Here is a 14,570-nt window from a genome sequence, read left to right as displayed (position 1 = left end):
AAGGAATGCTAATTTGTTATCAGGAATTAATCATGCCATTGAATCTTTTTTTGTTGTGAAATTTCCCGAATATATAATATTTTTATAATTTTTTGCATTCATTCAATTAATCTTGCATTAGAACTAGCAACCTAGTTATTCTTTGAATCCATTTAAAAAGTACATACATTTTTATTTGAATAAAATCCACGTTATATTACAAAGGGGCTCTACAGAGTTAATGAGTTTAAAATAACTTCAAGTTTTCAATTTAACTTATATAGCATAGATAGATAGCGTTGAAGTAAAGTATATGTTTACAAGCATATGTAAATTTCGTCCATAATAAAAAAGCTACAAGTTAAAACCTATTCACAAATATTCCTCGTCATGATTTCTGTCATGGGAAACATTATCATCCTCATCCTCTTCCTCATCCTCATCCTCCTCATCCTCTCTTTCTTCTGCCTCAACCTTTAGCTCATGTAGAATATCGAAACATCCAGCCAATAGGGCATTTAATATACCTTGACCTTCTGGTATGTTACCGTCGGAGTCATAAAACTTACCATCCTTACGCAAGTTATCTAGAGAGGCAAGTTTCATTTGATATGGATACAATTCTCTTTCATTGTTGACGCCTCCCATTCTTTTTAATTCTAAGAGGCAACGACGGACAGTAGAGAGTTGATTGTGAACTGGCTGTAAGGATTCCGACACAGGTTCTGAACTCTCTAGCAGTTTATATATTATGGCATAGCATCTTCTCAATAGATACAGTATAATTGACTGACCTTTAGAATCTGGGGACTTTGTTGGAAATTTTCCATGTACCCTCATGTTATCTATCTCAGTTAGCTGTTTCTGATAAGTAAACAAATCAGTTTCTCTTAAAGTCCATCTCCGAGTGATCATTAGATTTTCCAAAGTGGTCTTTATGTCTATTAGTTTCTCGTAAATTGGTTGCAGATAAGGATCGAGTGTCAGTCCACCATTTGTTTGGTGCGATAAGTCATTAATTAAATCATTACAATCATCTAACAAGCCATTTAGAATGTTTTGACCTCTTTGTTCAGCTTTGCCTGTCGATTTCGAGACGAATTGCCCGTTTTCATCTCTCATAGCCTCCATCTTGGCAACCTCTTTCTTGTATTTCTCAAGGCTATTACTCAAGTATTCCTGAGATAGTACATGCTTTGAATCGTCCAACTTGGCAGGTTCTTTGTAATTCTCATCTGGAATATTCTTCTTGGAAGATGCGGCAAGTGAAAGTAAACCTCTTCTGACTTTAAATAATCTCTCCATAATGTCTGACAAATCAGGTGGAATTTCTTCCAGCTTGGACTCTAGCTTGTTGTATTCATCAATACAGTGTTGTAATTTGGCCTTTAAAAGCAAGTCCTGCTCGATTCTATTCTTGTTTCTCTCAGTATCAATCTCCTTGAATTCAGCGACTTCATCTTCAGGACGGGACTCAACGCTCTTCTCAACGATCTTGGAAATCTCATCCAATCTCTCCTTTATAGGTCTTAAATCATGGTGTGTGAAGACATTTGACTCGCAAAGATGCTCCAACAGACATTGGACAGTGGATAAAGATGCGTAGGTAGCTGGTGCAGAGTTTTTCAGGCCAACTGTTAAGAAGCACAGGGACAATAACTGGAACACATCATCCAGAACAGAGTCAACACGGTTGTGCATATCGGTGTCGTGAATCAATGTAGTAGCACAAGTGGGACGGCGAGTGACATCTGTGCTGCTCTTCCTTATTCCGTCCAGTTCCCTGACTCTAGTTAGCACTTCTTGGTAAGTGTTCAGCACATCCTTCGAGTTTAAGTACTGTGTTCTATTCTTCTTCAGTTTTGACAGGAAGGACCTGACTTCGAGCAAATAGTTCAAGATACCTTCTTCTTCCTTTGGTACATCCTGTGGATGGTTAGTACCACTCACACTCATAGGCACACCAGACATTCGTATTTTACAGTTGTAGTAAACGCTTGCTTTGGCTCTAGCACTAGCAATGCGACGATAGAGTCCCTATTCTACAAGTTTATATATATACTATTATTCAGCTAACCGTAAGCTACAAAGACATCACTTCCCACAGAAGAGAGAGACAGAGAGTAGAACGAGTTTCAAAAACTGCCTAGCTCCTTGTTTCTCTAGTCTACTCCTGTCCAATGATTTTGTACACTGTGACAGCCCCTCTACCTGCATTCAAGTTACTGAATCCAAAAGCAATGTTCCTTCCCTGTATTTGGATTTGCCCTTTGTTCTCATCAAAAAATCACTCAAAAAAAATTCTTGAAGAAAAAGAGCACCTAAGGAAGTTATCGTTGCGGAGGCGATGCTGTCTTGTCTACAAGAGTATCCAATTTGCAACCAATATGTGATCTCATATATAACTATATCGTTTACACCCACAGTGCAAGTGAGCTTATTATTCTTGAAGTTTTTTCAACTTTTGAATTTGATTTTTTTTCACTTCGAAAGCAGACTACAAGTACTACATCCTTATCGGCTGCCGATTACTGGGTATTCCTTATCGGCCCTGCTGTCTACTTTCCTATCTAAGTATAGTATTACTGTAATAGGAAATTATCACCATTAAATACCGCTCACCTGTTTCCAGATCAGGGAATTTTCTCTTTCTTCCAACAGAAACCTGAAATGCGGATTCGGAATTCCCTTATCAGATCACATGATTACTTCGTCCTGAGTGTATATGTATAATATTATACGTAAATGTAAATCACATGTAAAACGTACAAACTAACTTCGATCTTCGGCGTTCATATTTGAGGAACAGCCCAGGCAAATCTCTTAGTTACCACAACTACGAATCGAGGGTATAGTTCAGAGCAGCTTAAACAAATAATTACCATTGGTTACGCGGTGGCTATTGGATATCATCAGGAAAGCACAAGCATTGACTTTGACTAGAGAAATGGCGAGGAAAGATAGTGGCAAGTATGCTGGCAAGAGTCTTATTGACAGGATTGGCAAGGTGAATGGCGCTGGTGTTAACCGTAAGCGTGCCATTCCTGGTCCCACGCCTACTGGCCCCAAGAAGGCCGGCAGTGCTGGTTTCACCGTAGTCAATGGTAAATTAGTGAAGGCTGACGATATTGGCGTGCTATTGAGGGCCGCTGGCAACTCTCCCAGAGACGTTGTCAAGGGTAAGCGTGAAGTGAAGAAGAGTATCCGGTCTGCGAAGGCTAATAGCGTGAAAGTTCCAACCAAGCCAAAGCAATCAACTAGCAAGGCGCAAAAGAAAATGAAGAGCAAGCCAAATGTAATTACACCAACTAATATACCTACTTTCCCAGTTGGTACTGGCAACACTTTAGTCATCTCCACGAACACTGATGCGTCTGACAAGTCATTAGTGTTGTACAACTTGACCCTGGGTGTAAATCAGAGGAACTTACAAAAGATATTGGAAAACCTGGCGAACGTTTCCATCAAGCGCGTGAAGGTGCGTGATTTGCCCTCAGGCTCGGCGACTGCTCATGTCTGGCTGAAGAAAGCCACCATCGAGGAACTGGAACGTGTACGAAAACTATTCCATGGTGCTTTGGTCGATGGCAGGACCATCCAGGTGATGATCAGTTCAGAAACAAGTAACAACTTGACTTACTAATTGTAGATACCCGATGAAGAAAAGCAAAAATAGAATCATAAGACTATGTAACGTATGTATTGTCGTGCTATTGCTACTGCACTACATAAGCGTAATTGTATTATAAATCTAATAATCCCCAAAAATACCCACAAGCCCTGACACTCACCACAACAAACTATATAAACTCTGTTCAAATACTATTCTGTGCATTTTGGAAGCAATTCTCCGACGGACAATCTGTATCCTCAGTGCTTTCTCCGTCGGAGATCAAGGCAAATTCCCGGAAACCCCCGTATTTACGTAATACGTGATACATTATCTTCCCTTTTCAATTCAAAAAATTTTCCAGTCAGTATTCCACAGAAAGCACTGCAGAGATTATGATTTTCAGGTGATTCTTGCCTTTTTCCCTGAAAAATTTCACCTTGCGATGAGATGAGCTGTAGGACAGTAATAGCAGCATAGTAACAATTTACTTTCATGTATTAATGCACAGTTGATCCTGGAACATATATAAGCAATCGAATTAGTCGAACTTTCTATTATTTTGCTTTGACACTATTGTATCGTTTTGTTTTTGGTACAATTGATATTTTTAAGGATAGCGTATTTTTTGTGAGCTGGTATCGCAATATAATCAATACGCAACTAAAAAGCATAAAAATATATAAGAACATCAACTATGTCTTCTGAACCATTTAAGAACGTTTACTTGCTACCTCAGACCAACCAATTGTTGGGTCTTTACACTATTATCAGAGACAAGAACACCACTAGACCTGACTTCATTTTCTACTCTGACAGAATCATCAGATTGTTGGTAGAGGAAGGTCTAAACCACTTGCCTGTTGAGAACAAGGACGTTGATACCCACACTAGTGAGGTCTTCAATGGTGTTGGCTTTATGGGTAAGATCTGTGGTGTTTCCATAGTCAGAGCTGGTGAATCCATGGAACAAGGTCTCAGAGACTGTTGCAGATCAGTTAGAATTGGTAAGATTCTAATTCAAAGAGACGAAGAAACCGCTCTTCCTAAATTATTCTACGAGAAGCTGCCAGAGGACATCGCTGACAGATACGTTTTCTTGCTAGACCCAATGTTAGCCACTGGTGGTAGTGCTATGATGGCTACCGATGTCCTTATCAAAAGAGGTGTCAAGCCAGAAAGAATATACTTCTTGAACTTGATTTGCAGCAAGGATGGTATTGATAGATATCATGCTCAATTCCCAGATGTTAAGATTGTTACTGGTGCCATTGACAAGGGTTTGAATGAGCAGAAGTACTTGGTTCCAGGTCTAGGTGACTTCGGTGACAGATACTACTGTATCTAATCTCAGCCATGAAAAAAAAGAATCATACCTTAAATCCATTAAGTCCAACGTTTACTGTTTTTTTATTTTCACCATTTCTTTATTTCAATTATAACAGATTGGAACATTATAGTATCAATTCTGTTTATTTCTTTTAATACTTTACTTTATTTACATTAGCATTTCTAATTGACACTCTATCTAAATACGTTCAGACACCCATTTCTCATACTAGTTTTATTTACATTTTACGCAAACAATAAAGATATCTTTCACAGAATAACTGCACTACACTAAATTATGAGACGCACTATGCCTACATCCGGTTGTTATAAAGTGTATTGAAATCGAAGTGCTTATCTTCACGGTAGGCGCTTTTAGACTTCCAGAGGAGTTTCATTGTAGAAAGACCACTCAAAACCGATCCGCCTATCCATGGTAAAAATCTGCGTTCATGAGGTGCATTTAACATTATTTTTTGATTGCCATCAATCTCTTTACGGATTTCTTTTGTAAGTCTTTCTCCGAAACCTTTTATTAAGCTGCTTCCACCACTAAGTACTATTGACTCCAGAAGTTGAGAACGTGGCAGTATACCAGCACGACTAATACTATTAATAATCATTTTCTGTAAAGGAATTTCTGAGTAACCGTATGCTTGTGGATTAAATATTATTTCTGGCGCTTCGAATCTTTCTGATCCAATCTCAATTATATTGCCGTCTGGTAGTCGATATTTATTATTTGATGTTTTACTGGTAATCAATTCATATGCTCTAATTTCATTATAGAAATCTTTGGATAACACGCAGCATCTTTCTTTGATACTTCTAATTAATTCTATACCATTCTGACCGTTCTCTAACTTAGGATGGTTATGTCGGAGTAGATCAAGCATGGTGTTTGTGACAGCCGATCCGCCTGTATTGGATATTTGGGAGCTCCCACCAACTATCATACCATCAATAACTGTTGTGATACCTATGCCTCGATGCCCACAAGAAACAGAGCATCCAGTAGTTCTACCTAGCCCATATAAAGACATTATCGGATCGCGAGAACAGTATATTGCTGGTATCGAGAACTTCTCGAACAATACCTCACACATCTTCTCTTCTTCCTTCTTGCTAGTCGACATAGAGTTCGTCAAAACAACTGGATGTTCCTGTAATTGTTCAATCTCCAGTTTATTGAGTAACACATAGTCCCATAAATCTTCCAGTCGATCCCACGACATAATCGCATTGGTTGAATATGGTGATTCTAAATGAAGAGTGGCTCTTCTTTCATAGGCTGAATTGCCAATATATGTCTCTTTATTGCTTACTGTAACCATTGACCTCTCAGCAAGTGGATTTCCAATCCATGCATATTCTAGAACATCTGGCTGTTGGCTGCCAGCAAAACCAGCCTTGATAACACTAGAACCATTGTCAAGTATAACTGGCTGATTCAATAGATCTGGGCTGAAGTCTGTCATAATATCGATGTCCTTTAATTAACGTTTTGCAACAGATGAGCAAGAATTCAACAACAAAACAAATGCCATTACTTATTTCAAGGTATCTTTTGTTTTGATTTAAGCATGCCCAGCTGTTCTAAGAAAAATGGTAATCTGTTATATATGCACTATTAGTTATTTTGATGTGTAAATTATAAAAATGTCACACTAGATATATTAAAATTACAAATTCAAGATGCGATAGTTTCATAATTGATATTTCAATTGCGAGTATCATCTTGATAGAATAAAAAAGCCACGCCAACTTTAAGAAATCTTCATGTCCATCATGATAAAGTAAGGCATTTATAATTAACTAATTACAGTGGGGAGTATCATTTCCATTATGGCATTGAATAATTATTGACTAGCAATTCTGGATGTTAGGTCAACTATTTCATCGAATCTTTCTGCAACCGTCTCAGTGATAGTATTTTTCTTTGCACCAGATGCATTCCTGCGGAGTTCTGATCCCCACACTTTGAGAGAAATATCATTCTTCCATGCGATGACATCCTCCATGGCTTTAAAATGTCTGTTATTTATTAAATCGGTAAGAATCTCCATTTGTTTTTCAACCTTAGTTTGTATTCTCACTAACATCTTCTTTTTCTCGGATCTAGCCATCAGGCGCCCTCCATTATCTCCATTGGATGCTAATTTGTCTTGTTCTGCAAGTAGACGGTCACGCTCTTCCTCAAGTGTCTTCAATTCAGCTTTATTTTCATCAGTTTCCCCTTGGTCATCCAATTCCATTACCCTTTGGACAATGGTATCCAATGATTTTTCAATCTTTTCCAATTGCCCCTCAGTGTTATTTGGATTATCGCTGCCTTTCATCAACTCATGTTCCGTATCATTAAACTCATATTCCTTTAACTCATTGATCAACGATTGTTCAGTCTCGTTCAGATCAGATAATTTTAGATTATGGTTTCTAATCATATATACGTCCTGGATATATTCTTGAACTGGTCTCACTTGTTTGATTAAATCGTGTTCCTTACGACCCCATTGATTGAATGAGTTTAGCATGAAATCGAAATCTTCATATGTTTCAACAGCATACCACTGCTCTTCGGATAGTAGCAATGCAGCAGGTGTTTCGTCAATAATTTTTCTTAGTATAGGTGTCAAAGTAATATCCTGGTTAACATTACCTTCCTCATCCACTAGGACGATTAAAGTACCATCCGGTTGATTATATAACGTTTTGTTGCCTTCTGTGTAAACACCAAACACCTCTTTAGTAGCTGCAACGCGACCATCTTGTTTGGCGATTCTTCTCCAATTTGTTATCTGTTCTTCAGATAGGTCCAAAAAGAATTTAGCAGCATCCTTGTGAGGTCCTTGCAACCATACCCTACCATTTTGGTATGATAAACCCTCCCAATCGTTATGATCATCGGACTTAGGAACTGTGTCCAGCACTTGGCCAAACAACTCAAACCAAAAGTACTTGTTGCCGTATCTATCCATTCCAAGTGAGCGAAGTCTCTGGCCATCATTAAGCATCAATTGTTTATCTAAGATAGTTTTATCGTTTTGCAGAGTGGCTAATTTTTGCTCCAGTTCTTCCAACTCCTGTTTCAGTTTCTCAATCCTCTCAGTAACTGGCAGTTGAGAGCTACTGTTTTCTTCACCATTTTCAGCAGGCTTAATCTCATTGGTATCCCCATTGGCAGGTTGTATTTGGAGATTTTCAATATTAGTGAATGTCGTGGCTTGTCCACCCATTTGAGCGATGGTTTCAAGTTCGCGAAGCTGAATTGTAGATTGATAGAGACTGTTGGATACATTCTTAATTTCTTTTGATACTCTGAACCTTTCACTTCTTATTATACCACAAAGTTCCATGGCATCATCGACAAATGAACGAACCTCTGAGCAGTAATTAGATACAAGGTCTACTAAAATCCAAAGTGCGTCCACTTTTTCTTTTAGGGTTAGGTTTCTACAAAAATTTCTCCATAGCTGTTTAGGTATTTGAGTCTGAGCAACACCTTTTGGTAGAATTTTTTGAAACATATTCTGGATTATATCCGTATACATTGGGATATGCTTACAATCTTCAAAGACACCGAGAAGGATTAACAGCCAGTTATTGTTATTGAATTGTCTTTTACTCAGCCTCTCGGCCCAATTGACGTTTCTATAATTCAAGCATTTGTAAAGGATATCTTCAATACTCTCTGAATCGTCTTCTTCTTCCCGTTCTTGATCTTTTTCTTCTTCTGCCTCTTGTAGAGATTCTTGATCATTAGTGGAAATTTCTGAATTACCATTTTCAACAGCATAATTCTTTTCATTATCATTACTAGTACCATTAGGGACGTCAGATACTTCGGACTTGACAGTTGCACCTTCATTAGAATTTTCTTGTTTGATCATATCCACATCTTCTGATTTGGCATCCTCCTCTTTTATTTCTTCTACATTGTTGGAATTTTCTTCATTTTTGATAGGCAATTCCATTATATCTTTGTCTTCTACCCATTCTTCTACTACCAGGCATGTCCAGTCTCCATTTTCATTGATAATTAAACGAAGTAGTGCAACAAAACACTCAACAAACAAGGATGATCCATTAGAGTTGATATTATCAATCATTTCATCATCTGCAGGGTCGTCTTTTATAATCCTATATTCAACGTATTCGTCGTTTTTGCTATTAATCATCTTTCTCATCTTGCTATTTCTCTTCCAATCACTTAGATCATCGTCATCAATTTCACTCTGATCCTTTTTCAAGTTAACATAAACAACTTCACCCTTCAGTTCATATGGATCACTACATTTTAAAGAGGTAATAAATTGCTCTAGAGTGAAATTTGAAATGTATAACTTATTTCCGAACGTGTTTAAAAATTGATTAATTTGGAGTATCTTATCAAACGCTGGAAACGCCGTATCGTTTTCTGTTTCTTTGACATCTAAAGATTCCAGGTTGATATTATATTGATGTAATTTGTCAAAAACTTGTTGGGCTAATGGCTGGAATGGTAAAACCATATCATCAACGATACTGGTAATTGTGGTAGCAGCAGAAGCTAATAGTGGTGTTTCTTGTACTTGAGCACTTTGTTCTATATCTGATGCTGTACTAATGTTTTCGGTTGTTTCCTTCTGCTCAGTTGGTTCCTCTTTTTTCAAAGTGTTTTTCTTCTTTTTCTTAGATTCTTTTCTACCTTCCCCTTCATCAGAACTATCATGTCTACCAGAGTGGCTTCTTTTCCTATCTCTATCAGACTCTTCGCCATCATCATCTGTTTGGACATGGCCAGGCTCAGCCTTATACTTCAACATTTCGGGTGGCCAGTCCATCGTCAGACCATACATTGCAAGGTATTCTGGCTTAACACACCATGGCGCACCCATTTTATATGAGGCTTTCTGGAATGTGATCTTGAAAAAGCACTTTATTAGATGTTTTGTAAATGTCGATCTGTCTCTGTATATTTGTGTTTCATCAGCAATGACTGAGTCGTGGGGATCCTTTTCATCAATCAGCATGTACTTTGTTTGAGGTCCAGTCTTACCATCTGGATTAGTATCCGAATTAGCGTTGAATTGAACCTTTTCCTTAATAATGTATGGGTGTGCAGGTGGTGTTAATTGATCATATTTTCTGATGGGGTAGAAGTATGTGGCGCTTGATTCACCTGATTTCTTGGGATCCTCTGGTGGTGGTGGCGCTGGTGTGCTTGTCTCAGACGGTACAGTAGAATTAGCATTACTTGCAGTCGAATTTGGCTTCCGCAAATATACAAGTTCACCAGGGAAATAATCGTTCTTAAATCTTGCGTAAACCTTTTCAACCAGTACATCCAATCTTCTGATTTCATGAAAATGTAAAAATCTTGCTACAGGTTCTCTCAATTTTAATGGGAATTTCTCCTCCACGTATTTGAACCTTGACTCTTCACTGTCTAAGGCTTCGAAAAAAGTCAAACAAGAAGCACCTGTGATCTCACATGTAAACTGATGTCTTGTGTAAAAGTCTAATCTCTCTAAATACTCTTCATAAGTCGGAAACCATTCACCGGTCTCATCAATATGCCATATCTGAACATTGAGATCGCTTGGTAAGGGTTTGGGACGAGGTAGCTCTATTGGCTTCCTTTTATATAGCACCATTTTTCCTCACTTAAATTTGTACTTGTTAGCAGACTAAATCAAGAAACGGAAATAGAAATGTTATCCGACTTTTGTTATTTAATCAATTTCTAGTCAGGTTTATCGATGTGTTTTTGATCAATATGGGAAGCTATAAACAATGATCAATGAGCTAGCTTATGATCCAGTTTCAATAAATGAAGCAAAAACGTCTTAACAATAATCAAATTTAATCTTGGTTGATCTATTAAATTTTAATCGACTATAATCAACTTTTTGCCGTTCTTCTAGGATGAAATTGACTTCCTAGGTTATTTGGCTGTCAGCAATGTGGTAAAAAAATATAATCAATTGGTTGCCTCGAAAATACTTCCAATACTTGATATTTTCAATACCGTATAACCAAAAACTGATCTCAGCTGAAACTAGGATTGCCTTTGAAACTATAATTACGGATAAGAACTCGTATTATTCTTGTCTTTCCAAAGAACGACAAGTCCAACTTTTGGCATGCATTTTTCCAAAACCGAGCTATTTTCGGGAAGTTGCAGTGTCCAGTGTTGTTTGGATTGAAATATTTAGCTGTTGTGCCGCAATTTCTTAGTCGTTTTATATGATGTTATGATTTTGAGATAATAGACACGAAAACTAATTGCTTGAGGGTAAGTGTGTTAAGCAAGAGACGAAAAATGACAAAAGGCAGTGGTAAGTAATTTGTGAGACATCGTAACTACTTATTATACCGCATGTAATGATTATGGGTCAATCAATTTTATACTTGTTTGCGAAGCTACTCTATTTGTCAGAAATTCATTTCTATTGTGAGGAAACTACTAAGAAATATAAATATTAAATAAATCTATAATGCTGATTGCAGTTCATCCAATATTTTTTGAGATGCTGTTAGTTTTTGTTTCGTAATCATTAATCTTTCATTCTTAATGCACATAATCAGTGAGACTTCTAACTTGCTCAGGAGTTTTTTTGAGACACCGCATACTTTAGAAAAGTATTCATGTGAGTGCACAAAATCTTCAACAAGTTTGGCTGAGACACGGACTGTCGAGATAATAAGTCTATGTATTTCATTCTCCCTTAGTTTCAGTCGTACTCGGATGTTCGAGTCTGGATTATCTCTTGTCAAAAATAATATTTGAAGCAGATATGCAGCAGCTAGATAAATAATAGGACCAAACTCACATTTGTTTTGAATTCTACCTAAAAATATTTCTGCGGAAACAGAAGGTTTGCTTTTCATTGTAAAATTTAAGGCAGCTGGAGATTCTATCTCGTATGGCCCTTCGACGCGGATATCATCCCCTTTCTTGGTTGAGCTTTCATCATTATCTGCTTCATCTCTCTTTTCAGCCTCATTATCGTTATGATCTTCTGGATTCTGTTCGTTAGCTGTCAAATCACTCTTACTTACAGCTGATTTAGAGAGTTCCATTATTTGGCTTAAGTTCTGTTGGTATATCTCAAGGGCTTTTTCGATGGTAACATCTTCAAAATTGATGTCATCATCAATATATTTTAATAGCAGTACAGTGCTAGAATCCATCACTTCTTCATGTTCATGTCTAGCGCTGTGGTCGCTGTGTTTTCGTTGCTTGATCTCTGTAATTGCTTGATCTACATCGATGTCGATTGAGTCATTGAATTGTTGGGTTTTCAGAAGCTCTTGCTGTACACTATTTAAGTTCAGTTGACTACCTTCAAAGTTGTTATTATTTAATAACTTTGACAACGAAGTGGAGCTGTTGTAACTCTTTCTGCCAAAATCGCTTGTAGAACCGAGCGATGTTGAAGAGGAAAGTAGGATCTCTCGATTCATTACATAATTTCTTAGTTCATCTGAGTCCCGTTCAGAGTCTTCATTATCACTTAACTCAAAATTAGAAAGCGATCCTGATATATTATGAGCAGGATTTGCCAAAATAGATGTGTTTTCCACATTTAAATGATTTGAAGGATCCTTCAATTTATTATCCCTGGTGAAGTCAGTGCTGCTCAGCAGTTCCGATCTAAAACTATTGATCTTGTCTAAATTCTGTGACATATATTCATTGACTTCACTTGCAGCTCTAATCAGATCTTCTACATCCATCTTATTGCTCACAGTCGAGCTTGTCTGGCTCCGATCTGCTAACATGAGGTCGCTATCTATTCCGTTCCGGTCAGATAACCTTATGTGACCCGGGGCATGAAGAATGAATTCGTTGCTCTCTTCCTCTTGGTGTGGGCCACCGTCCATAGCAGCCAGACCTTGGTGTTCTGTGATAGTTGCCTGTTCATTGAAGTCATTACCCTCATTGCTCTCGAATCTCACCTTTTTAGTTAGACTGCTGGAGCTCTGGTCCTTCTCTCCCGAATGTAGTAAGTTACCATCCAGATCCTCGTTCAACTCAGAGAAGTTATCATTCGCGGAATCAAGCAGTCTGCTTCCGTTATGTCGCAGCGGCAGCTCCATGAAATCCGACTCATCATCCGTGTCATTCATCATTGCAGGCAGAAATTAGTGCCGTGCCGCTGTGTTTGCTTCCAGTACTCTGTCTTCCTTTTCCAAAACGCACGTCCAATTCAGTGGAACTATTCGCTATATATTGACGCCTGACTCTCCGCCGCGCATGTATTTGGATTTTTATCTGAAACACAATCACAAGAGAGGGTGGACTGCCTATTTTCAAATCAATTACCTGGTTGGTACCGTTACAATAGTCTATGCTTTGGTGTATCGTCGGTTCTCGAGGGTATAGTTCTTGATTCATAGGCCATTTTAAAGCTTTAGGCTGCCAAATTTTTGAGCTCGGTCGCCTTTCCCCCGTGATTTTCTTCGTTGTCGAGTGGAACAATGGGCTATAAAGTCCGTTGGGATCAAGCAACCATAGCTTAGGATGTGGATGTGTAACGAGTCGAATATGTAGCTGATTTCTATGAAATTATAGATTTGGTCTGGAGCGTAAGCTTCATGGTGGTGATTGGCGCTCCAAATTGGAAGCTAAGGATATTGCGCTAGAAAATGCGGGGAGAGAAAGTCTATTTTGGACTAATATGAACAATGAATTAATATATATGTAATAATATAAAAGATAGCTAATATTTAGTTAAAAATATTAGTAATTCAGTGCTATGCTTAGTACAATCTGAAAGCTGGACCCATGGTGGACTTGATGACCAAAGAGCCGACGTTTTGCCAGTTCTTCTTCAACAAGGAGACCAAGAAGTTAACAGACATCAAGATTTGGTTGACCAAAGTGTCTTCGTCCATTTCGACGTTACCGACAGCGACAGCCAAACACAAGACCTTCTTCAATTGGAACTTGATGGTGGATCTGACGTCAGTGACCTTACCGTACAAGTCATCGTTGTGGGAGACTGGGGTTGGGAACTTACCGGCCTTGGACAATTGAGGACCCAAAAGTCTTGGGACTTGCTTGATCAAGACTTCGGAAGCGATGAAAGCGTTGTACTTCTTGGACAACTTCTTGATCAACTTCTTGTTCTTGTTCAACTTCTTCAAGTCATCGACGGACATAGCGTCAACACCACAGGACTTAGCTCTGTCAACATCGAAAGCATCACCGAAGATACAGATGGACATGTTTGGTCTTGGGCAGACTGGCAACTTCAAAGTACCAGAGAAACGCTTGTCTCTTTGAGGGTCGTAGTTCTTCAAACCGACTTGCAATTCGACGGTTTCCAAGAAGTTTCTCTTCTTGGTCTCAGCGGAGTACTTCAAAAGCTCCTTGACGTTTTCTCTAACGTGAGAGGTAGTAATCTTAGACATGGTTATTCTAGTTTATGCGAAGTCTTCCAAAAAGATTTGGTGTGATATAATTTCAACAATAAAGTTACTAGAAATTACGTTTTTTCGACTTGACCTTTTAAAAAAAAGCTACAAATTAAAGTTTAAGAAAAGAATATACTATGAAGCTACTTAACAACAACTACTATTTGCTATTATATATGATAATGGCCCAATAGTAATTGGACTTCAAAGTTGCGATGGCCAGTTTGTTTGAAAAAAAAAAAAATTT

At 38.1% G+C, this 14,570-nt stretch overlaps 7 protein-coding genes across 7 annotated transcripts; 2 read left to right on the top strand and 5 right to left on the bottom strand.

Annotated features, from left to right (window-relative positions):
• Window positions 1–351: 351 nt before the first annotated feature.
• On the bottom strand, window positions 352–1,950 carry CUB1 (Cub1p; the record flags this gene model as incomplete). Its single annotated transcript, XM_447195.1, has 1 exon — window positions 352–1,950. The coding sequence occupies one exon, from the start codon at window positions 1,948–1,950 to the stop codon at window positions 352–354; it is 1,599 nt and encodes a 532-aa protein (XP_447195.1).
• Window positions 1,951–2,926: 976 nt separating this feature from the next.
• Window positions 2,927–3,622, top strand: GVI51_H08987 (uncharacterized protein; the record flags this gene model as incomplete). The annotated part of the gene is made up of 1 exon (XM_447194.1): window positions 2,927–3,622. The coding sequence occupies one exon, from the start codon at window positions 2,927–2,929 to the stop codon at window positions 3,620–3,622; it is 696 nt and encodes a 231-aa protein (XP_447194.1).
• Window positions 3,623–4,286: 664 nt separating this feature from the next.
• On the top strand, window positions 4,287–4,937 carry FUR1 (uracil phosphoribosyltransferase; the record flags this gene model as incomplete). The annotated part of the gene is made up of 1 exon (XM_447193.1): window positions 4,287–4,937. The coding sequence occupies one exon, from the start codon at window positions 4,287–4,289 to the stop codon at window positions 4,935–4,937; it is 651 nt and encodes a 216-aa protein (XP_447193.1).
• A 295-nt stretch (window positions 4,938–5,232) lies between these two features.
• GVI51_H08943 (uncharacterized protein) lies at window positions 5,233–6,396 on the bottom strand (the record flags this gene model as incomplete). Its single annotated transcript, XM_447192.1, has 1 exon — window positions 5,233–6,396. One exon carries the CDS (start codon window positions 6,394–6,396, stop codon window positions 5,233–5,235), a length of 1,164 nt encoding a protein of 387 aa, XP_447192.1.
• A 381-nt stretch (window positions 6,397–6,777) lies between these two features.
• Window positions 6,778–10,554, bottom strand: ITC1 (Itc1p; the record flags this gene model as incomplete). The annotated part of the gene is made up of 1 exon (XM_447191.1): window positions 6,778–10,554. One exon carries the CDS (start codon window positions 10,552–10,554, stop codon window positions 6,778–6,780), a length of 3,777 nt encoding a protein of 1,258 aa, XP_447191.1.
• Window positions 10,555–11,392: 838 nt separating this feature from the next.
• On the bottom strand, window positions 11,393–13,036 carry PCL10 (Pcl10p; the record flags this gene model as incomplete). The annotated part of the gene is made up of 1 exon (XM_447190.1): window positions 11,393–13,036. One exon carries the CDS (start codon window positions 13,034–13,036, stop codon window positions 11,393–11,395), a length of 1,644 nt encoding a protein of 547 aa, XP_447190.1.
• A 630-nt stretch (window positions 13,037–13,666) lies between these two features.
• RPL1B (60S ribosomal protein uL1) lies at window positions 13,667–14,320 on the bottom strand (the record flags this gene model as incomplete). The annotated part of the gene is made up of 1 exon (XM_447189.1): window positions 13,667–14,320. The coding sequence occupies one exon, from the start codon at window positions 14,318–14,320 to the stop codon at window positions 13,667–13,669; it is 654 nt and encodes a 217-aa protein (XP_447189.1).
• Window positions 14,321–14,570: the final 250 nt, after the last annotated feature.

This window comes from Nakaseomyces glabratus, chromosome H, assembly GCF_010111755.1.
Source record: "Nakaseomyces glabratus chromosome H, complete sequence".
Lineage (NCBI taxonomy): Eukaryota > Fungi > Ascomycota > Saccharomycetes > Saccharomycetales > Saccharomycetaceae > Nakaseomyces > Nakaseomyces glabratus.
Note: the sequence above shows the minus strand (reverse complement) of the source record. Positions and strands in the feature narration are given on the sequence as shown.